At 43.2% G+C, this 24923-nt stretch overlaps 1 protein-coding gene across 1 annotated transcript in view; it reads left to right on the top strand.

Moving 5' to 3' along the window:
* LOC118359157 (glypican-5-like) overlaps window positions 1-24923 on the top strand; it is a 133668-nt gene that overhangs the window by 80610 nt on the left and 28135 nt on the right. The window contains exon 8 of the mRNA XM_035737470.2: window positions 334-469. Within this exon, the coding sequence (XP_035593363.1) occupies window positions 334-469 (136 nt within the window). The remainder of the gene's footprint in view (window positions 1-333; window positions 470-24923) is intronic.

The following is a 24923-nucleotide window of genomic DNA, read 5'->3' as shown; positions in this document are numbered from 1 at the left end:
AAGTTAAAATCTTAACTCTGTCTACTAATGTGCTGATAGGTTATCATTGGGGTTTTCCCTCTTGTTTCCGCATCATTAACATTTTGTTTGGGGGCTGGAGACCTCCACTACTCACACTACTACACTTCCTGACACAGTGCTCTTTGTATTCCTGATGAATATATATGTCAATATTAACTTGTTTACAACGGTGTGAGTATCCAAATATGTGTTGTGTGCTATAGCATTCATCTGTCTATTGTGTTTTGCTTGAAAAGTGGAGCAGTGCAGAATTGGTGGTGGCTTATTTTCAGATAGGATGACTTCATTTGACCTCTGACCTGTGTGTTGCAGGAAATGCAGGGTCAGATGGGCTGGACGTCAGACTGGGGGGGGTGGGTGGAGAAGGGCAGTGGTACGAGAGAAGAGGCCAGCGGAGAGTGTGACGATGAGGACGGATGTCAAGGATCTGGAGATGAAGACTTTCCCAGTGAGTCAGAAACCCCCTCTTTAATTCCTTTTTTCTTTTTTTTTTACTCCTCTCTCATCTCATTTTCCTCAGCTGCCTATAATTCCTCCCCTCTCTCCCCATATTCTCTCCTACCTCAATCAGACCCCCTGTAGATGAGACTGCTGCTAGTGTCAGATGTCTGAGACTCATGTTGAAAGCTGTCTGTGCCACGAGTCAGATGGTTATTCACTACAACACAGTATGTTGTGGTTGCGTCAGCAACCTTTTCCTCTCTCGCAGATGGAGCCATGTCTATACCTTCCCCTCGTGACATTATATGCTGCTATAAGCAAATTGAAATTAGAACAGGCTGTCAAAAGCTGTCAGTGTCGTATGTCATCTCATTGACATGTCATCAGTAAACATATCTGCCTCGTGTGGGTTTAACCACAGTGTGGAATACTGCTTGATTTGATTTGTTGTAGAATATTTAAATGACTTCAAGTCGAATTGTAATTGAATGCTTTGTGGTATAACTGGCTCATGTCATGGCTGTACACCAGCACTACTGCAATACAAATGATTAACTATTGTATACACAGACTCATAAACACTCTCACTCTGTCTTTGTAAGAGCTGTCTTTGTGAAAGCAACTTGACCAGAATAGATGTGAAAAAGTTTGAAGTTGATTGCAGATTGCTCGTTTATCCAGTCTCTTATTCAGATCATGAGAGAGAGAACAAGAAGAGAGAGAGAAGAGGAGAGAAGGATTGATCCATGGTTTAGACAGTGGCTCTAAGATCTGTGGAGCATGTACAGTGCAGTGCCTTTGGAAAGTATTGAGACGCCTTGACTTTTTTCACATTTTGTTACGTTAAAACATTATTCTAAAATGGATTAAATCCCCCCCCCAATCAATCTACACACAATACCCCATAATGACAAAGCAAAAACTGGTTTTATGACATTAAAAATAAAAAACAGAAATGTAACATTGACATAAGTATGCAGACCCTTTACTCATTACTTTGTTGAAGCACCTTTGGCAGCGATTACAGCATGGAGTATTCTTTGGTATGACGCTACAAGCTTGGCATATCTGTATTTGGGGAGTTTTCCCATTCTTCTCTGCAGACCCTCTCAAGCTATGTCTGATAAGATGGGGAGTGTTGCTGCACAGCTATTTTCAGGTCTCTCCAGAGATGTTCGATCGGGTTCCAGTCTGGGCTCTGGCTGGGCCATTCAAGGACATTCAGAGACTTGTCCCGAAACCACTCCTGCGTTGTCTTGGCTGTGTGCTTATGGTCGTTGTCCTGTTGGAATGTGAATGTTCGCCCCAGTCTGAGGTCCTGAGTGCACTGGAGCAGGTTTTCATCAAGGATCTCTCTGTACTTTGCTCCGTTCATCTTTGCCTCGATCCTGACTAGTCTCCCAGTCCCTGCCGCTAAAAAACATCCCTACAGCATGATACTGCCACCACCATGCTTCACGGTAAAGATGGTGCCAGGTTTCCTCCTGATGTGATGCTTGGCATTCAGGCCAAATCTTGGTTTCATCAGATCAGAGAATATTGTCTCATGGTCTGAGAGTCCTTTAGGTGCTTTTTGGCAAACTCCAAGCGGGCTGTCATGTGCCTTTTACTGATGAGTGGCTTCCGTCTGATCACTCTACCATGAAAGCCTAATTGGTGGAGTGCTGCAGGGATGGTTGTCCTTCTGGAGGGTTCTCCCATCTCCACAGAGGAACTCTTTAGCTCTGTCAGTGACCATTGGGTTCTTGGTCACCTCCCTGACTAAGGCCCTTCTACCCCGATTGCTCAGTTTGGCCAGACAACCAGCTCTAGAAAGAGTCTTGGTGGTTCCAAGAATGATGGAGGCCACTGTGTTCTTGGGGATCTTCAATGCTGCAGAAATGTTTTGGTACCCTTCCCCAGATCTGTACCTCGACACAGTCCTGTCTCGGAGCTCTATGGACAATTCCTTCAACCTCATGGCTTGGTTTTAGCTCTGATATGCAACTGTGGAACCTTATGTTGACAGGTGTGTGCCTTTCCAAATCACCTTTCCTAATCATGTCCATTCAATTAAATTTACCACAGGTGGACTCCAATCAGGTTGTGGAAACATCTCAAGGATGATGAATGGAAACAGGATGCACCTGAACTCAATTTCGAGTTTCATAGCAAAGGGTCTGAATACTTGCGTAAATAAGGTAACTGTTTTTAAAAATGTTTTATGCCTTTGCAAAACTTTCTGAAAACCAGTTTTTTATTTGTCATTTAATAAAATAATTTTTTAAACATTTTATTTCACCTTTATTTAACCAGGTAGGCTAGTTGAGAACAAGTTCTCATATGCAACTGCGACCTGGACAAGATAAAGCATAGCAATTCGACACATACAACAACACAGAGTTACACATGGAATAAACAAAACATAGTCAATAATAAGGTAGAACAAAATAAAACAAAAAGTCTATTTACAGTGAGTGCAAATGAGGTAAGATAAGACAATAAATAGGCCATAGTGGCGAAGTAATTATATAGCAATTAAACACTGGAATGGTAGATGTGCAGAAGATGAATGTGCAATGTAGAGATACTGGGGTGCAAAGGAGCAAGATAAATAAATAAATACAGTATGGGGGATGAGGTAAGTAGGTAGATGGGCTGTTTACAGATGGGCTATGTACAGGTGCAGTGATCTGTGAGCTGCTCTGACAGCTGGTGCTTAATTTAAAGCTAGTGAGGGAGATATGAGTCTCCAGCTTCAGAGATGTTTGCAGTTCGTTCCAGTCATTGGCAGCAGAGAACTGGAAGGAAAGACGACCAAAGGAGGAATGGCTTTGGGGGTGACCAATGAGATATACCTGCTGGAGCGCCTGCTACAAGTGGGTGCTGCTATGGTGACCAGTGAGCTGAGATAAGGCGGGGCTTTACCTAGCAGAGACTTGTAGATAACCTGTAGCCAGTGGGTTTGGTGACGAGTATGAAGCAAGGGCCAACCAACGAGAGCGTACAGGTCGCAATGGTGGGTAGTGTATTGGGCTTTGGTGACAAAATGGATGGCACTGTGATAGACTGCATCCAGTTTGTTGAGTAGAGTGTTGGAGGCTATTTTGTAAATGACATTGCCAAAGTCGAGGATCGGTAGGATGGTCAGTTTTACGAGGGTATGTTTGGCAGCATGAGTGAAGGATGCTTTGTTGCGATATAGCTGATTCTTTAATTAATTTTGGATTGGAGATGCTTAATGTGAGTCTGGAAGGAGAGTTTACAGTCTAACCAGACACCCAGGTATTTGTAGTTGTCCACGTATTCTAAGTCATAGCCGTCCAGAGTAGTGATGCTGGATGGGCGAGCAGGTGCAGGCAGTGATCGATTGAATCGCATGCATTTAATTTTACTTGCATTTAAGAGCAGCTGGAGGCCACGGAAAGAGAGTTGTATGGCATCGTCTGGAGGTTAGTAAACACAGTGTCCAAAGTGGGGCCAGAAGTATACAGAATGGTGTCGTCTGCGTAGAGGTGGATCAGAGACTCACCAGCAGCAAGAGTAACATCATTGATGTATACAGAGAAGAGAGTCGCCCGAGAATTGAACCCTGTGGCACACCCATAGACTGCCAGAGTCCGGACAACAGGCCCTCCGATTTGACACACTGAACTCTATCTTGAGAAGTAGTTGGTAAACCAGGCGAGGCAATCATTTGAGAAAACCAAGGCTGTCGAGTCTGCCAATAAGAATGTGGTGATTGACAGAGTGTAATGTCTCTTATCGACGGTGGTTATGATGTTGTTTAGGACCTTGAACGTGGCTAAGGTGCACCCATGACCAGCTCTGAAACCAGATTGCATAGCGGAGAAGATACGATGGCATTCTAAATGGTTGGTAATCTGTTTTTTAACTTGGCTTTCGAAGACCTTAGAAAGACAGGGTAGGATAGATATAGGTCTGTAACAGTTTGGGTCTAGAGTGTCACTCCCTTTGAAGAGGGGAATGACCGCGGCAGCTTTCCAATCTTTTGGAATCTCAGACGAGGTTGAACAGGCTAGTAATAGGGGTTGCAACAATTTCGGCAGATCGTTTTAGAAAGGGAGGGTCCATGTTGTCTATCCCGGTGATTTGTATGGGTCCAGATTTTGCAGCTCTTTCAGAACATCAGCTATCTGGATTTTTCTGAAGGAGAAATGGTGGGGGCGTTGGTGGGTTGCTGTGGAGGGTGCCGGGCAGTTGACCGGGTAGGGGTAGCCAGATGGAAAGCATGGCCAGCCGTGGAGAAATGCTTATTGAAATGATCAATTATAGTCGTAAAAGTGTTTCATAGCCTCAGAGCAGTGGGCAGCTGGGAGGAGGTGCTCTTATTCTCCATGGACTTTACAGTGTCCCAAAACGTTTTTAGTTACTACTACAGGATGCAAATATCTGTTTGAAAAAGCTAGCCTTAGCTTTTCTATCTGCCTGTGTATATTTGTTCCTAACTTCCCTGAAAAGTTGCATATTCGATGCTAATGCAGAACGCCACAGGATGTTTTTGTGCTGGTCAAGGGCAGACAGGTCTGGAGTGAACCAATGACTATATCTATTCCTAGTTCCACATTTTTTGAGTGGGGCATGCTTATTTAAGATGGTGAGGAAGACACTTTAAAAGAATAGCCAGGCATCATCTACTGACAGGATGAGGTCAATGTCATTCCGGGATACCCCGGCCAGGTCGATTAGAAAGGCCTGCTCGCAGAAGTGTTTTAGGGAGCATTTGACAGTGATGAGGGGTGGTCGTTTGGTCGCAGACCCATTACGGAAGCAGGCAATGAGGCAGTAATCACTGAGATCTTGATTGAAAACAGCAGAGGTGTATTTGGAGGGCGAGTTAGTTAGGATGACATCTCATAGATGGGTGCCCGTGTTTACGGATTTGGGGTTGTACCTGGTAGGTTCATTGATAATTTGTGTGAGATTGAGGGCATCAAGCTTAGATTGTAGGATGGCTGGGGTGTTAAGCATGTCCCAGTTTAGGTCACCTAGTAGCACGAGCTCAGAAGATAGATGAGGGGCAATCAATTTACATATGGTATCGAGGGCACAGCTGGGGGCAGAGGGTGGTCTATAGCAAGCGGCAACAGTGAGAGACTTGTTTCTGGAAAGGTGCATTTTTAGAAGTAGAAGCTCGAATTGTTTGGGTACAGACTTGGATAGTAATACAGAACTCTGCAAGCTATCTTTGCAGTAGATATCCGGGTTTTTGGTGGTTTTCCTAAGCCAGGATTCAGACACGGCTAACACATCTGGGTTGGCAGAGTGTGCTAAAGCAGTGAGTAAAACAAAGTTAGGGAGTAGGCTTCTAATGTTAACATGCTTGAAACCAAGGCTTTTACAGTTACAGAAGGCAACAAATGAGAGCAACTGGGGAGTGGGAGTGGAGCTAGGCACTGCAGGACCTGGATTAACCTCCACATCACCAGAGGGACAGAGGAGAAGTAGGATAAGGGTATGGCTAAAGGCTATACGAACTGGCCGTCGAGCACGTTCGGAACAGAGAGTAAAAGGAGCAGGTTTCTGGGCACGATAGCATAGATTCAAGGCATAGTGTACAGACGAAGGTAAGGTAGGATGTGAGTACATTGGAGGTAAACCTAGGCATTGAGTAATGATGAGAGAGATATAGTCTCTAGAGACGTTTAAACCAGGTGACGTCATCGCATATGTAGGAGGTGGAACAACATGGTTGTTTAAGGCATATTGAGCAGGGCTAGAGGCTCTACAGTGAAATAAGACAGTAATCACTAATCACGACGAGGCATATTGATATTAGAGAGAGGCATGCGTAGCCAAGTGAACATATGGGTCCAGTGAGTGGTTGGTCTGACTGGGGACACGGCGATTCTGACAGCTAGCAGGCCGATGCTAACAAGCTAACAGTTAGTAGGCCGGTGCTAAACAAGCTAGCAGTTAGCAGACCGGGGCTGGCAAGCTAGCAGTTAGCAGACCGGGTTAACAAGCAAGCAGTTGGCACCCCGGGGCTAGGGGGTAAGTCGCGATGGGGGTAAGTCTGTTTTTGACTCTTCGTGGGGTGATGTCGATAGACCAGTCGTGGAATTAGTAGGGTTCCAAGTAGCTCTAGGTAGCTAGTAGGCCGCGGTTAGCAGAATGGGCCTTCAGCGGATGTCGTGCCTGAGGGGCCTGTTGGAATCCTCGGGCAGATTATGTCGGTATTCCAGTCGTAGAGGTTCAGCATGGTTCCGTGCCCCGTATCGGCAGTAGAAGGGGTCCGGATATTGTAGCCCAGGAGTGGGCTTCAGTGGTAGCACAGGAGCCCTGTCCGGGTTAGCTTCAGGCTAATTGGTGCTTGCTCCGGGATGGAAACGCTAGCCAGGAGTAGTCACCCGGGATTGCGGTTAGCTAGTTGCGAAGATCCAGATGAAAATGTTCAGAGTTTGCGGCAGGAATCCGGGGATATGGGGAAGAAAAATAAAATAAATAATAATAGGTCCGTTATGCTCTGGTTTGAGGCACGTTGTTCGAACTGGCGAGAGCTTTCCGAGCTAAAGGTTAACTGATGACCGCTAGCAATGTTTGCTGACTGATAGCTGATAGGTAGTTAGCTGGCTAGCTTCAGTTGAGGGATTCCAGATCCGAAGTAAATAGAAATACTTTAGAAAAAAAACAGATCCACGCCACATTGGACGAGGCGGGTTGCAGGAGAGTATTTAGAAGTTGAGGTTTAGGAAAATATTTTAAAATGATATGTGAAGAAAAATATGTAAAAGATATATACAAGGGACACGTCAGGACAAAGATGTCTGACTGCTACGATATCATGTATTTAAAAAAATCATGGGGTATTGTGTGTAGATTTCTGAGGATTTTGTATTTTTTTAAATCAATTTTAGAATAATGCTGTAACGTAATAAAATATGGAAAAAGTCAAGGGGTCTTAATACTTTCCGAAGGCACTGTAAATTACACTTATCTGTCTGATGCTGATGGCCATTCTACAGCAGGCTGCCAGAGGTCTTGAGAAGAAAAGCTCTTTCTCAAGTCACTCCACAACACAGCTCAACCGGGACATTTAAAATAGAACCGGTGGGCCTCGAGGGACCACCCTTTGAGCTTATGAGTGAGCAGTCATTCTGACTGCAATTTTCTAACAGTGTAATTAATAGATTTCATATATGCTATTTAAAAAAAAATGTTTTGTGTTAATGAAGGTCTTCAGTAACATTAGAATACAAAAAATATATATTTAAAATAAGACAATAGAATTTATTAGTTTATGTTACTGTAGGCTTATGTACAAACTGAAAAACACCTCAATTGAAGTGTTCAATACATTTTATCTGTGTTGCAACTATGAAACAGAAGGCATATGAGTGAAATGCAGTAACAGCTTATTTTTATAATGACAAAATAAAAAAAATACCCCAACCACCAAGACCCACGGTAAGCAAGATGCACGGTCAAATTATGAAAGCATCATTAGCCTGAAACCATCATTATAAACTCCAATTGTGCTTGATAAATAGTGAAAATCAGCACAAAATCAATAATGGAATTATAATGAATATAAGTGTCGATGTGACAGCAGTAGTTTAAAATAGTCAATTATTGTTAGCTACAAATGGCATCAATTGGAGCATGTCAATGTCACATAAAGAACGATAGCTGGTGAGTGTGTTGGTGATGTTGTTTTTTGCTGAAGATGTAGGGAATGCTCAGCAATCCAAAAATGGTTCTGTGAAAGTTTTCAGAACATTCGTTAGGTCGCGTGTCCTCAGAACATAAAAACTGATTATAGAAAGTTTGTGTAAAATCTTCGCCCGATGTTGCAAGAACGTTCCTAGAACACATTTAGTCTGTTCTTTAAAGGTTCCCAGAATGTTTCATTAGGTTGTGGGAACAGTCTGGTGGAAGACTGTAGGCAGACTCTGGGCAGTAGTGTAAAGTACTTAAGTACTTTAAAGTACTACTTAAGTCGTTTTTTTATATTTGTGAGCACATTTACTTCACTACATTCCGAAATAAAATAATGTAATACTTTTTACTCCATACATTTATCCTGACACCCAAAAGTACTTGTTACATTTTTAATGCTTAGCAGGACCGGGAAAATTGTCCTACTCATGCACTTCGAGAACATCCATGATCATCCCTACTGCCTCTGACCTGGCAGACTAACTTCACACAAATGCTTAATTTGTAAAATGTACAATGATGTCTGAGTGTTGGAGTGTGCTCCTGGTTATCTGTAAATAAAAAACACACAAATTGTGCCGTTTGCTTAATAAATTATTTATACTTTTACTTTTGATACTTCAGTATCTTTTTGCAATTACATTTACTTTTGATACTTGAGTATAATATTTAAAACCAAATACTTTTAGACTTTTACTCAAGTAGTATTCTACCGGGGGACTTTTACTTGAGTCATTTTCTATTAAGGTATCTTTACTTTTACTCAAGTAGGAAAATTGGGTACTTTTTCCACCACTGACTATGGGGACATCCCAAATTATATGTTCCCAAAACAACTGTCCAGTTGGGCTGACATTTAGATAATGTTTGTTTCAGGGTGCACAAAACATTCCTATGATGTTGCAAGAATGTTAACAGAACTATCTATCCAATTTCTTAAAAGGTTCCCAGAACATGTAATTGGGTTGTGGGAACATTGTGGGTACATTACAAATATGTTCTGGGAATGTTCTTGTAACATCAGGTGAATGTTTTTTTGCACCCGAAACGAAACATTGTAGAATCATCCACACAACTGGACAGTTTTTGTGTTTGGGAACATATATTTTGTGATGTCTGCACAATGCTCTCACCAGACTGTTCCCACAACTGAATAAAACCTTATGGGAACCTTTAAAGAACAGGATAAATGTGTTCTAGGAATGTTTCTTGCAACATCAGGCTTATGTTTCATACAAACCACCTAGAATTATCAGTACGACTGGACAGTTATTGTGTTATGAGAACATTTGCCGGAACCTTATGAATATATTCTGGGAACTTTCACAGAACTAGTGATGCACCGATATGACATTTTTGGCTGATACCGATATCCGATATTTTCCTTGCCCCCCCAAAAAACGATACCGACAACAGATATTTAAAATTGTAGTACCATTTTTAAGCATTCTAGTACAGTTAAATAGTTAACCCACACACATGGACGCAGTAGTCTAAGGCACTGCATCTCGGTTCAAGAGGCGTCCCTGGTTCGAATCCAGGCTGGATCACAGTTGGCCCAGTGTCGTCCAGGCAGTCATTGTAAATAAGAATTTGTTCTTAACTGACTTGCCTAGTTATATAAAGGTTATACACACACACACATACACACACACCATACTGACCAAAAAGTTATTCTGTTGGCATTTACGAATGTCCCCATTACTAGTAAAACATAATCACATAATTGCTGTGCTATTTTGTTGTTAATTTGCTCAGTCGTTTCATTCTCATCCAGGATTTCTATGGAACACCATTTGGGTCTTCGCGTGTCAAAAAAGATACACATCAAATAACACTATTGGACGTGTCAAATAAGCTTGTTAACCAATCAGGACCTGAATATGACTACACATCACATAATAATTTAATGTGTTGATTATTTTTTTAACGTAGTCATTACACATTGATTACACTATCATATGTCACAACGATTCATTGATACGTATGCTATGATGCTGGTAAAGGTCCTTCGTGCACCTACAGCGGTGGTCATAAAAGAAAGCTAGCCAGCTCATGGATGCAAACAATGTTCTTCCCCCAAAATATAGCAAAATGACATAGCTAGCTAACTATATAGCTTGGTGTCATCATCTAAAATATCCCTAATTTATAAGAGTTCTTATTTGATTAATGTGGTCGGACCCATCTATGTGAAGTTAGCCACAATAAGGATTAGCCACAACAGTGAACTTTGAGGTTAGCCTTCAAAATAAAAGTGTGGCATAATTATACTATTTGTATTCATTTGCATCACTGTCAATTACATACTTTTATTTTGAAGGCAAACCGCAAATTCCACTATTGTGCCTAATCCTTATTGTGCCTAGCTTCACAACACATAACCCGGTCCGGAGGAGCCTCACTAGCCAGATGAAGCTAGCTGGCTGCTTATAATGTTAGCTTTGAGCAAAAGGGTTAAGTAGCTGGCTAGCTATTTATTTTCATGAATTGAAGTCGCCAAACTTTCACTTATTTCGCCAATTTCAATAGGCGAACAACAAGTGGCAACCTAGCTGATATTTCCTTACAAGGATTCCTAAATTATTGCTAAGAATAATGAAAATTACTGCAGTTTCTACTGGTCATTGTTTTCAGGCTGGTTGTATTCATGTTAGCTAGGTACCAAGCTAAAGCTAGCTACCCCAGGAGTTGAGGTCGACCAAATTATGCTTTATTACCAATGCAGTATTCTAAACACATTGTTCGTGGCGGGTGTTTGCTTGTTTGCAGACTTTTTTTGTGCAGCTTTGACAGTGCTACTGTATCTTTTTTGACATGCAAAGACCCAAACAGCGTTCCATAGTATGTATGTTGATGACAATTCCGGCGCCGACAGAGATGGCCGTCTCGCTTCACGTTCCTAGGAAACTATGCAGTTTTTTGTTTTTTTACGTGTTATTTCTTACATTGGTACCCCAGGTCTTCTTAGGTTTCATTACATACAGTCGAGAAGAACTACTGAACATAAGAGCAGCGTCAACTCACCATCAGTACGACCAAGAATATGACTTTCGCGAAGCGGATCCTGTGTTCTGCCTTTCACCCAGGACAATGGAATGGATCCCAGCCGGCGACCCCAAAAAACGACTTCGAAAAAGGGGAAAACGAAGCGGTCTTCTGGTCAGACTCCGGAGACGGGCACATCGTGCACCACTCCTTAGCATTCTCCTCGCCAATGTCCAGTCTCTTGACAACAAGGTTGATGAAATCCGAGCAAGGGTAGCATTCCAGAGGGACATCAGAGACTGTAACGTTCTTTGCTTCACGGAAACATGGCTCACTGGAGAGATGCTATCGGAGACGGTGCAGCCAGCTGGTTTCTCCACGCATCGCGCCGACAGAAACAAACATCTTTCTGGTAAGAAGAGGGGCGGGGGCGTATGCTTTATGGTTAACGTGACGTGGTGTGGCCACAACCACAAACAGGAACTCAAGTCCTTCTGTTCACCTGATTTAGAATTCCTCACAATCAAATGTAGACCGCATTATCTACCAAGGGAATTCTCTTCGATTACAATCACAGCCGTATATATTCCCCCCCAAGCAGACACATCGATGGCTCTGAACAAACTTTATTTGACTCTTTGCAAACTGGAATCCATATATCCGGAGGCTGCATTCATTGTAGCTGGGGATTTTAACAAGGCTAATCTGAAAACAAGACTCCCTAAATTTTATCAGCATATCGATTGCGCAACCAGTGCTGGAAAAACCTTGGATCATTGCTATTCCAACTTCCACAACGCATATAAGGCCCTGCCCCGCCCTCCTTTCGGATAAGCTGACCACGACTCCATTTTGTTGATCCCTGCCTACAGACAGAAACTAAAACAAGAAGCTCCCGCGCTGAGGTCTGTTCAACGCTGGTCCGACCAATCTGATTCCACACTCCAAGACTGCTTCCATCACGTGGACTGGGATATGTTCCGCATTGCGTCAGACGACAACATTGACGAATACGCTGATTCGGTGTGCGAGTTCATTAGAACGTGCGTTGAAGATGTCGTTCCCATAGCAACGATTACAACATTCCCAAACCAGAAACCGTGGATTGATGGCAGCATTCGCGTGAAACTGAAAGCGCGAACCACTGCTTTTAATCAGGGCAAGGTGACTGGAAACATGACCGAATACAAACAGTGTAACTATTCCCTCCGCAAGGCAATCAAACAAGCTAAGCGTCAGTATAGAGACAAAGTAGAATCTCAATTCAACGGCTTAGACACAAGAGGTATGTGGCAGGGTCTACAGTCAATCATGGATTACAAAAAGAAAACCAGCTCCGTCACGGACCAGGATGTCTTGCTTCCAGGCAGACTCAATCACTTTTTTGCCCGCTTTGAGAACAATACAGTGCCACTGACACTGCCCGCAACTAAAACATGCAGACTCTCCTTCACTGCAGCCGACGTGAGGAAAACATTTAAACGTGTCAACCCTCGCAAGGCTTCAGGCCCAGACGGCATCCCCAGCCGTACCCTCAGAGCATGCGCAGACCAGCTGGCTGGTGTGTTTACAGACATATTCAATCAATCCCTATCCCAGTCTGTTGTTCCCACATGCTTCAAGAGGGACACCATTGTTCCTGTTCCCAAGAAAGCTAAGGTAACTGAGCTAAACGACTACCGCCCCGTAGCACTCACTTCCGTCATCATGAAGTGCTTTGAGAGACTAGTCAAGGACCATATCACCTCCACCCTACCTGACACCCTAGACCCACTCCAATTTGCTTACCGCCCAAATAGGTCCACAGATGATGCAATCACAACCACACTGCACACTGCCCTAACCCATCTTGACAAGAGGAATACCTATGTGAGAATACTGTTCATCGACTACAGCTCGGCATTTAACACCATAGTACCCTCCAAGCTCGTCATCAAGCTTGAGACCCTGGGTCTCGACCCCACCCTGTGCAACTGGGTACTGGACTTCCTGACGGGCCGCCCCCAGGGGGTGAGGGTAGGCAACAACATCTCCACCCCGCTGATCCTCAACACTGGGGCCCCACGAGGGTGCGTTCTGAGCCCTCTCCTGTACTCCCTGTTCACCCACGACTGCGTGGCCATGCATGCCTCCAACTCAATCATCAAGTTTGCGGACGACACAACAGTGGTAGGCTTGATTACCAACAACGACGAGACGGCCTACAGGGAGGAGGTGAGGGCCCTCGGAGTGTCGTGTCAGGAAAATAACCTCACACTCAACGTCAACAAAACTAAGGAGATGATTGTGGACTTCAGGAAACAACAGAGGGAACACCCCCCTATCCACATCGATGGAACAGTAGTGGAGAGGGTGGTAAGTTTTAAGTTCCTCGGCGTACACATCACAGACAAACTGAATTGGTCCACCCACACAGACAGCATCGTGAAGAAGGCACAGCAGCGCCTCTTGAACCTCAGGAGGCTGAAGAAATTCGGCTTGTCACCAAAAGCACTCACAAACTTCTACAGATGCACAATCGATAGCATCCTGTCGGGCTGTATCACCGCCTGGTACTGCTCCGCCCACAACCGTAAGGCTCTCCAGAGGGTAGTGAGGTCTGCACAACGCATCACCAGGGGCAAACGACCTGCCCTCCAGGACACCTACACCACCCGATGTCACAGGAAGGCCATAAAGATCATCAAGGACAACAACCACCCGAGCCACTGCCTGTTCACCCCGCTATCATCCAGAAGGCGAGGTCAGTACAGGTGCATCAAAGCTGGGACCGAGAGACTGAAAAACAGCCACCACTAACATTGAGTGGCTGCTGCCAACACACTGACTCAACTCCAGCCACTTTAATAATGGGAATTGATGGGAAATTATGTAAAATATATCACTAGCCACTTTAAACAATGCTACCTAATATAATGTTTACATACCCTACATTATTCATCTCATATGTATACGTATATACTGTACTCTATATCATCTACTGCATCCTTATGTAATACATGTATCACTAGCCACTTTAACGATGCCACTTTGTTTACATACTCATCTCATATGTATATACTGCACTCAATACCGTCTACTGTATCTTGCCTGTGCCACTCTGTACCATCACTCATTCATATATCTTTATGTACGTATTCTTTATCCCCTTACACTTGTGTCTATAAGGTAGTAGTTTTGGAATTGTTAGCTCGATTACTTGTTGGTTATTACTGCATTGTCGGAACTAGAAGCACAAGCATTTCGCTACACTCGCACTAACATCTGCTAACCATGTGTATGTGACAAATAAGATTTGATTTGATTTGATGTTGTGAAGCTAACAGCAGTGACGCTATTACTGTGCAACACAGGTAGGACAACATCTGAAAAATAGCTCACTTGGTAATGTGTACCGATGCTCGACCAGTCAGCAAAAGCCAACAGCACCAACGAGAGAGAACGGTTGATTGTCAAGGGCAATGAATACCATTATCTTGGCTTTCATGGATTTCGCCTTTGAGTTGTCTCGCTGAAATGTTCTTACTCTTCCAAATGCCGGCTCGACCACACAGCAGACATTGTGAGCTAGGTTAGGGAATGCTGTGTTGCAAATTTTACGTGGCATCATTACGTCATGTACCTACGGTATATAGGTATGCACAGTCGCTTTGACATCGGTTTTTAACATTGCCATTAAACTAGACATCTGGCTGATACCGATGTTGCCATTTTTAGCTAATATCGTCCGATTCCGATATGTTCGTCGATATATTTTGCATCCCTACACAGAACCAATATTGTTTTGCTGGGGAAACATTACTGGCACATTGTATTATTACATTACCTGGAAACCTAATGAGAACCTTTGGGGAATGTTCTGTGGTGTTTGTTGCACATTTTAGTGAATGTTAGATGAACATTCCTAGGATATTTCATAAAATTATACATGTATTTCAATATTTTTGGGATGTTATCATCCTAATGTTAAATAAAACCCTAAATACAAATGATTGGGAATCTTACCTAATGTTCTGGGAATGTTCCCGGTTTGTGGGGCATGCTCTCTCAATGACTACATTTTGTGCTGATAATTGCCCGTAGTATTATCAATGGCTTGTTCTATCAAAATGGTTCCGTCCTTTCCTCTCTCCTGGTCACAGATTCCTTTAAAAAAAATGGGCCTCACAATGGGCCTCAGGAACTCGTCATGGTATTTTTCTGCATTCAAATTGCCAATCTATAAAATGCAATTGTGTTCGTTGTCAGTAGCTTATGCCTGCCCATACTATAACCCCACTGCCACCATGGTGCACTCTGTTCACAATGTTGATATCAGCAAACCGCTCGCCCACACGATGCCATACACATGGTCTGTGGTTGTGAGGCCGGTTGGATGTACTGCAAAATTCTCTAAAACGACATTTGAGGCAGCTTATGGTAGAGAAATTAACATTACATTATCTGGCAACAGCTCTGGTGCACATTCCTGCAGTCAGCATGCCAATTGCATGCTCCCTCAAAATCTGAGACATCTGTGGCATTGTGTTATGCATATTGTAGAGTGGCCTTTTATTCCCCCCAGCACAAGGTGCACCTGTGTAATGATCATGCTGTTTATTCAGCTTCTTGATATGCCACACCTGTCAGGTGGATGGATTATCTTGGCAAAGGAGAAATGCTAACTAACAGGAATGTAAAGAAATTAGGCCACACAATTTGAGGGAAATAAGCTTTTTGTGCGTATTGAACATTTCTGGTTCTTAAATTTCAGCTCATGAAACATGGGACCAACACTTTACATGCTGCGTTTATATTTTTGTTCATTGTAGTTGAACTGTGAAAATTATAGTTGAATAAGAATTAAATGATCATTCATGAGAATGGATTGTGGCCTAGTGTGACTCATACAACACTCAGCGAGCACTGATCACACTCCTTTCCCATAGCTTAGTCCCTGGAAGCTCATTTCCAATAGCTTAGTCCCTGGAAGCTGATTTTCCTAATGAGGTTTATCTCAGTGACTGCTGATAAGCAAGAGTCGAGTGTTTCACTACTTTGCTCTGCTGCACTCAATCAAAGCCAAAGGTTAGATTTTAATACAGCTGGTACGTGCTGTAGACAGATTCCCATAAATTGTTGTCACATTCTGAATGTGTGTGTGAGCATATAACGGAATGTGTGTGCGTATCCCCACAATGTCAGCCCCCCCCACACACACACACAAAATGGAGCCGGTTCCAAGTAAATTCCTGATGGTTTTGGGAGCACAGCTGCCTCATTCTGTTCTGTGCCAGGGAAGTAGCTGCAGGGAACGGTCATCCTGAGAGAGCTCAGGAGGATTTACCCATTTTCCTCTCCCGCTCTTTCTCCTCTCTCTCTCTCTCTCTCTCATCTCCTCTCTCTCCTCATCTCCATCTGCTGAGGGAAGAGTAGGGTAGAGACTAATGGTTAGACAGAGAGAACAGGGGAATATGGTAGAAACAGATGTACAGGTAGGACTAGTAGTCCTAACCTTCTGCGTAAATTCACCTAACCTGCTATGAAAAATCTGATCTGACATTAATTTGACCAAAACTGGATCCCTTCTAGCCATGACCTTGCTTTCTAGGCTAACATTTGGTTTGTAACAGCAGGCGTTAATATAAAACTTCCCTGTTGGCTACCATAGATAGAGTGAATGGTGTACAGACAATACTTTTTCTTAGCCAGGCAAAATCATGCATCAACGTCATTATTAGGGATATATCCAAGTAAGCGCCAATTGAAAAAAAAAGCTAAAAATAAAACAAGACCAAAAGAACTAACGGACAGATTTAAGACTGGACTACTGTATATCTTCTGGTGGAAGAATTCAATTTTATGAATTTACTTGGTAACCATTTTATAAAAGCGATAAGGCACACGAGTCAGTACTATATAATGAATACAGTCACAGGTAAATGGGTTGATTGGCTCACTGCTTCACGTCGGGTCAAACAACACCATTTACCTGTGACTGTATTCATTATATAGCCCCGTCTGGTGCCTTATTGCTTAAGTAAAACTTCCATTGTGCACTATGCCTATGTCATTGAGTTACTTTCCATGATCCGCACAGTAACAGGATTGCTGATGACATGTGTCAGTGATCTATGTCAGGGCAGTGCTGCTTCACTCTGGGTCAGGATGTTAGAGGATAGTGAATCACAGAGTACTGCTCTCCCTCTATCTCTCTCTTTCTCTCTGTCGTCTACTGTGTATCTGTCTTTATTTTCTGAGCAAGATTGACAGTTTTCTCGTAATCCCACAATGATACCTTCTATGTCTCAGATTGGCCTGGCCCATGATGTTCTGATAGTTGTGCTATGATGAATTATTGCTTGGTTGTGTTGCATTTGTACTGTAGGTTGCTCTTCAGCTGTGGTGCAGTGGTGTTTTCTTTCAAGAAGGGCAGGTGAGGCCATTATTTGGTGGGACTTTGGCCACTGTCATCTCTCCGAGACACTGACCTCTTTGATCTATGATGGAGGATGCAGGCTGATGCAGGCTGCTTGGTTGTGAGATCTAATCTAATGTGTTATGAATTCACTAGATCCGTCTGAGGCAGTTCGGGAGCACTCTGCTGCTTTCATAATGTGTTTCTCAATATCAAAGGAATGTTTTCTTTACTTATAAAATTATTGAAGTCCAGATGGAAGGCCAGCCCCTGGTCTGTTTGGACAAGGTTTTCCCTCAGAGAGGCAGGGATTTAATATTTATCTTTTCCTTTTGACATTTTTTAGGATTCTAAATTGATTTTCTCATCTCAAATAAGTCCCTTTGCTAAGGCAGACCTGCCCTTCACACTGTCAATCACGCTAATGTAATTACGAACGTCGCAGAGAAATGGAACATTTCCTCCCCTCCATAATTCCCCAAAATGCACTGCTCCAGGAGAGGAATGATCCATGTTTTCCCAGGGACAATCTCTGTTGCCATGGATACCAGGTGGTCCGCGGTCCCCGGGGTCTTGTTCAAGGACGAGACAACAAAAGAGAATGCAAACTGAAGCAAATAGTCAAACAGCCCAAACAGTCATAACTCTCATCACCCACATTACCTGACCCAATGTCTTCACTAGCTATGTTTTAGAAAAGGTATTTCATTTACAGCGGGACGTCATTCATCTTAGTGACACTGAGGAATAAGACCTCGCTATGGGGAGTTGTAGCAACATATCATTTTGTTCTTTTTCATGTAAGCGTGTGAGCAAATCTTTAAACTCAATTGTAAATATTGATGTGTACATCTGTAATTTGTTTGGAGTTTTGATGGATTGAGAAATGATTGATGACCTTTTGACCAGTAGGCTAAATGGCTGTTTCATTGTGTAAAGAAGATATTTCACATTGCCTTAATCTATCCTCTACTCTGTTTCTCTGTCTCCTTGACACAATGATGCAAGATCAATATTCTACACTGAACCAGCGCTTTCTGATGTTGTCTCAGTACCACCAGATCCCTTTCATGCAACTCCTTCTTTCTCTCAAAGCTTCAATTTCAAAGATGTAAATGTCTGCTTATGAAGGCAGCGGAGGAAATGAACTCATTTTATGGCATATCATTCTCCCAACGTGATGTGAGGCTGAGGCTGACGCTTTTGTTAATGTGGCGGCCGTAAAAAGCAACAGACCAGCCAAATGTGCAATCCCTGCCAAATTATATTCTTCGCCACGCTAAAGATGCTGATGTGCATGTCCATTTTGATTGGTTATTTGCTTCCTTTCACAGAGAAGTTGATTATTTCATAAACATGGAATAAAAATGCACATACACTGAGTATACCAAGCATTAGGTACCCCGCCCCATTTGCAATGGGAGGAGGAAATGGGAAGTCAGCATTCTGCTTGACTAAACCCATCAGAGCAGTCAGACATAAGCCTCACCTTGTGTGTTTGTAAAGCATGGTCGTTGACATATTTGAGCCCCTTCCTCAGGAATGCAGTACATTAGAGTAGAGTTTCCTTATAACAAAGCTCCTTGTGTAGAGTTATGTTAATGGTGAACAATGCACACAGCACTTTTGGTAAAGCAGATCAATCAATCAACTGTAGTTAGATTAAACAGTAGCGGTATCTCATGTACAACTGAAGGTTGTGTTTGGTCCTGCGTTGTTCTGGTTTGAAAGTCTGTTTCTGTTTCTCTCAGTGTGTTTCCATGCACACATCTGCTAGCTTCTACACCCTTCGACCCCCAAGCCATAAGGCTGCTGAACAGTTCATGAAATGGCTACCCGGACTATTTGACCCCCCCTTGCACTCACTGGACTCTACACACACACACACACACACACACACACACACACACACACACACACACACACACACACACACACACACACACACACACACACACACACACACACACACACACTGATGCCCCACACAGACACAGACACACACTCACACGCATATTGATGCCACACACTCCCACATAGACACACTTTCACACTCTTCACATTCTTTGCTGCTACTCTGCTTATTATCTATCCTGATTGCCTAGTCACCTTTATCCCAACCTACATTTACATATTACCTCAACTACCTCGTACCCCTGCACATTGACTCAGTACGGGTACTCCACGTATATAGCCTTGTTATTGTTATTTTATTGTGTTACTATTTCCTTTTTTGTTCTTATTTGCAAATGTTTTCTTACTTTTTAACTCTGCATTGTTGGTTATGGGCTCATAGGTAAGTATTTCATGGTAAAGTCGAAACCTGTTGTATTCGGCACATGTGATATATAACATTTGATTTGATAAGCGCGCAGAAGCAGCCATGTTGTGCTCCCTCTCCGTCCCTGTTCATCCACTGGTCTTCCAGGCAAATCCCATGGATAAAGGGGTAGGCCAGGGGAAATGAAAGTGCTTGGCTGGTAATATCCGTTGCTGTGTTGGCCAGCTAGCCCCAGGAGAGAGAGGGAGAGCAGCTGAGCTGGGCAGAGCAGAACAGAGCAGACCCCTGGCCCAATGCCGTGTGCTCACTGTTCACATTCAGGGTCAATGGCACTGGGTCTGTTTGTCACTGCCAACACCAGTGTTCCTCTGGCCCGAGTGGTTTAATCCTGCTTTTATACAGCGTAAATGTGCTAGCCGGACAGTGACTGCAGCTGTGGTTCTGTTGAAATCTGTCTTCTATTGAAAACTGCATTGGATTTGAGTGTTTAGGAACATTAGTTATACTGTGATTTTTACTGTGATCTAAACGCTCCTGAAGATTCACTTTGATTGGATTTAATCATCTGTATGTATTGTGAACAAGCCTGTTGTTCTTTTCAATCAGTCCTTCCTTCAACCAGTTGCTCTCTACCTCTATTCACTATGATGTGTCTTCCATCCATCCATGGGCTGATCCTTGTTTGTGACATGGTGACTGAGAGCAGCCATCACTGCCTGTCGTGGAGCTGATAAGGTTGAAAGGAGGATTGACGAGCTGGGCCGTTATCATTGCAATTAAGGGACATCGTTTAGCAGGGCATTTCCTTGTATTAGATGGATCCTTTTGCCATGTTTACGCCATATATTTTCCTCTCGGTAACTATGACACTGGTGACATACGCAGGCTACAGTAGATGAGCTTGGAGATTTCCTTCATCACTGGATGAAGCTTTAACATTCATACCTGGGGCGAAGTGTAGCCTAAACCCTAAGCCTTGTTCCAACAGATACATTGTTTGCATTTATTTGAAGTTGAGCATGTGAATATTTTCTTCATGTCGTAAAAAATTAACAGATCACAAAGTTGTAAGTGATAGGACTAAAAACGTATTATGCTACAGAATGGCAATTTGCCATATACAGTAGTAGGGTTGATGTTTAATGTCATGACTCTTCCCCTGGAGGCAGAACTGAGTGACTTCCACTAGATGGGCCAGCTGCAATGTAAAAATTGGCTATATTGTAAAAATTCATAAACTAAAATTTGCTTTTTAATTAATTGTCTATTGTAGGGTTTCCCAACCCTGTGCCCAAGAACGCCAAGGTAACCTGTCTAAATGACTATTGCCCCGTAGCCATCACATCTGTAGCCATGAAATGCTTTCAAAGGCTGAACATTGCTCACATGAACACTATCATCCTAGACACCCTGGACCCACTACAATTCGCATACCGTGAATTTCGCAATCTCTATTGCACTCCACATTGCCCTTTACCACCTGGACAAAAGGAACACCTATGTGAGAATGCTGTTCACTGACTACAGCTCAGCGTTCAACACCATAGTGCTCTCCAAGCTCATCACTAAGCCAAGGACCCTGGGACTGAACACCTTACTCTGCAACTGGATCCTGGACTTCCTGACGGCGGCCCCCAGGTGGTGAGGTTAGGTAACAACACATCTGCCACACTGACCCTCAACATGTGGGCCCCTCAGGGGTGCGTGCTTAGTCCCGTCCTGTACTCCATTTTCACCCACGACTGCTTGGCCACGCATGACAACACCATCATTAAGTTTGCCGACGACATGACAGTGCTAGGCCTGATCACCGACGATGATGAGAAATCCTATAGGGAGGTCAGTGACCTGGCATTGTGGTGCCAGGACAATAGTCTCTCCCTCGACCATCAGCAAGACAAAGGAGCTGATTGTGGACTACAGGAAATGGAGGGCCAACCATGCCAATATTTACATAAACGTGGCTGTAGTGGATCGGATCGAGAGCTTCAAGTTCCTCGGTGTCCACATCATGAAGGACCTATCATTGTCCAAACACACCAACACAGTCGTGAAGAGGGCACGATAACGCCTCTTCCCCCTCAGGTGACTGAAAACATTTGGCATGAGCCCTCAGATCCTCATAGTTATTCAGCTGCACCATTGAGAGCATCTAAACTGGCTGCATCACCGCTTGGTATGGCAAATGCTTGGCATCCGACCGTAATGCACTAGAGAGAATAGTACATACGGCCCAGTACATCACTGTGGCCGAGCTCCCTGCTATCCAGGACCTCTATATATGAGGCGGTGAAAAAGGGAGGGCCTAGAAATTGTCAGACTCCAGCCACCCAAGTTATAGACTGTTTTCTCTGCTACCGCACGGCAAGCAGTACCGGAGTCTTTGACCAAAAGGCCCCTGAACAGCTTCTTCCCCCAAGCCATAAGACTGCTGAAAGTTAATCAAATGGCTACTCTGACTATTTGCATTGACCCCCTTTTTATTTGCACCGTCTCTAGTCACACGCACTGGAGTCTACACACACACACACACACACACACACACACACACACACACACACACACACACACACACACACACACACACACACACACACACACACACACACACACACACACACACACACACACACACACACACACACACACACACACACTACATATACCTGATTCAATTCGTCAAGTAATCATTAAGCCTTTGATTAATTTAATCAGTTGTGCCAGTTTAGGGTTAAAACAAAAAATGTGAAACGTCTGGGAGGGCACAAGGAGAGGGTTGGGAAACCCTGTTCTATGGCACCCCAGGCGATGGGAAATAACCCTCATTAAATAATGATTCACTGTGCTCTCTCTAACTGGTACTACTCATCTATAATGGAGCCTTCTGCCCACACACTGACTCGATGCATATGCTCCAACTCACAAGATACAGACTCAAACATCTCAAAAGGATTTGTATTAGGGGTGTGAACGTATACACATTAAAATGTTTAATCTAAGTTGGGATTCTTAACGTTAAGAAAAATCCCTAATCGAAAAACAATGTTTTCCCCACATAATTAACATCACAGTGCAGTTATTACTAAACATATTGCTTCCCGTGTTATAGCCTAACTAGATGGTAGACTATAAAGGCCTGGGGAAAGTTCTGCAATTTAAATAAAACCAGAGAGGAAGAGGCACATTTTAGGCTACTTTGGTGAATTTGTTAGGCATTGCGAGATGCAGATTACAAAGACATATGCGCACGGTTCTGCCTGCACCTCCTCTATCTCCCTCACGCTGGCCTTCCTGGCTAATGGTGCCAGTGTTCAGTCTTCGGTCTGTTGCCTGTAGAATACTAGTTTATTCATGGGATAGATGGTGCAGGCATAAAGAGGTATCTTCGGACCAGTCTTGCGATCACGGGATACTCTTCGTTGCTGAGTGGGTGGGGATGTTTTTGTCTCATAAAATTATATTACAGTAGGCTGCAGGTAGTCTGTATCGATTACCCTTTTCAGATATAATGGAATGTTGCCCCTTGAAAGCCTCGGCTACGGCATGTTTGTTTTCTGTTAGGGTAGGCTACACTACGGCTTTTTAAATGCCCACACAAAACTTTCTCTGGAGATATGAATGGCATTTTACTTGTCTGTAATGTTGCTCCAGAAGCGGGACTAATTTCCATCACTAGGCTACCAGAACTGTAAATCAAATAATCTTGAGCTTCTGTGTGCAGCCTGTTCTATGTCTGTAAAGGGTTGTGGTAGATAGAGTGTAACTTCATTTCCCGGACATAAGCTACTCAATAGGACCATTATTTTGCATGGTAAATTGATGTGTAATTTTTTCTTTTTCTTGCAATGTATAAACGTTAAACCAAATTGTCCATTTGTCACATCCCTAATTTTTTATCAATTGATGTACAAATCAATTGGTTGTTTGTGCAACATATGATTGGTAGATCGGTTTGTGGTTGGTGGTGAGGATTTTAGCTGAGATTTATGTTGGAGTTTTTACAGACGCAAGAATGGGTGAAGATGGCCTTTCTTAATTGGGAATCTTTATTTTATACTGTAGTAGTTCAGATGTTCCATTACTCTATGGTAAATAGAGCATTGCATGTGTTTATACAACTGCTAGTGGATGATTGTATAAATTAAGCCAGTGGCCAGTGTTTCACCTTGATGAAGGTGAATCATCAGGAGAGAAATTAATATCATTTGTTTGATAAAGAGTGATGTGTGGCTAGAGGCTAGAATAATAAACCCTATAATGCTGGTAATGCCTATGTGAGTCTTTCTCCTGGCTCCTTCCTCTGATTCCATACTCAATCTGTAACTCTATGCGATTGTTCAGCTCCGGAGCCTGATAAGTAGTTGCTGAGGGTGTGATCTGCATCTCAGTGTAACAAAACCCTTCCCTGCACTGCCAGTGTTTGTGTGTGTGTGTGTGTGTGTGTGCATGCGTGTGTGTGCGCGTGTGTGTACGTGCCAGATGGGGTGCGAGAGACAGAAACAGTTTGATTCTGACCATGCACTACATGTTCAGGTCCATACAGTATGTATGGATGTGTGTGGTTATAGGAAATGTTTTATTTCATTGCAGGGCTGCGTAAATGAATGTTCATTGTTATTCAGCCAGTTAAGCCACAGCTAAGTATAGACCATACAGGGGAAGGTCAACTGGCTTGTTTTAAGGTCAAACACCTCTCTGTGTTCACCTAGTGGGGAGCGAGGACACACACACACACACACTCACTCTCTGTGCAGCCTTGTTTTGATATATGTTTGTCTGGAAATAGGTGTTGAAGTGAAGGTGTGATGGAGGATGTAATTGATATTGATTGGTGTATTAGGGGTCGATCTCTGTGATATTTATAACCCTACTGACAGGACAGTGAGGGAAGATGTGTAATGTACTGTTTTCCTCAACGTTAAACATAGTGGATGAACATGCCCTGTCTCTTAGATTAAAAAACATATATATTTGCATGTACCTTTACAACACACAACACTATTTCATTCTGCCACATTGTCTTTACAACAGCATTGTGTGTGTGTCTACATTTGGAGTGTAAAGAGGAATGTGTTTCAGCTAGAGTACGGTTAAATTGCCAAGGTTTATCCAGTGCTGTGGCTAATATGGATTTCC

Source organism: Oncorhynchus keta, chromosome 26 (genome assembly GCF_023373465.1).
Source record: "Oncorhynchus keta strain PuntledgeMale-10-30-2019 chromosome 26, Oket_V2, whole genome shotgun sequence".
NCBI classification, from domain to species: domain Eukaryota; kingdom Metazoa; phylum Chordata; class Actinopteri; order Salmoniformes; family Salmonidae; genus Oncorhynchus; species Oncorhynchus keta.
This window is presented reverse-complemented; position numbering and strand designations above follow the sequence as displayed.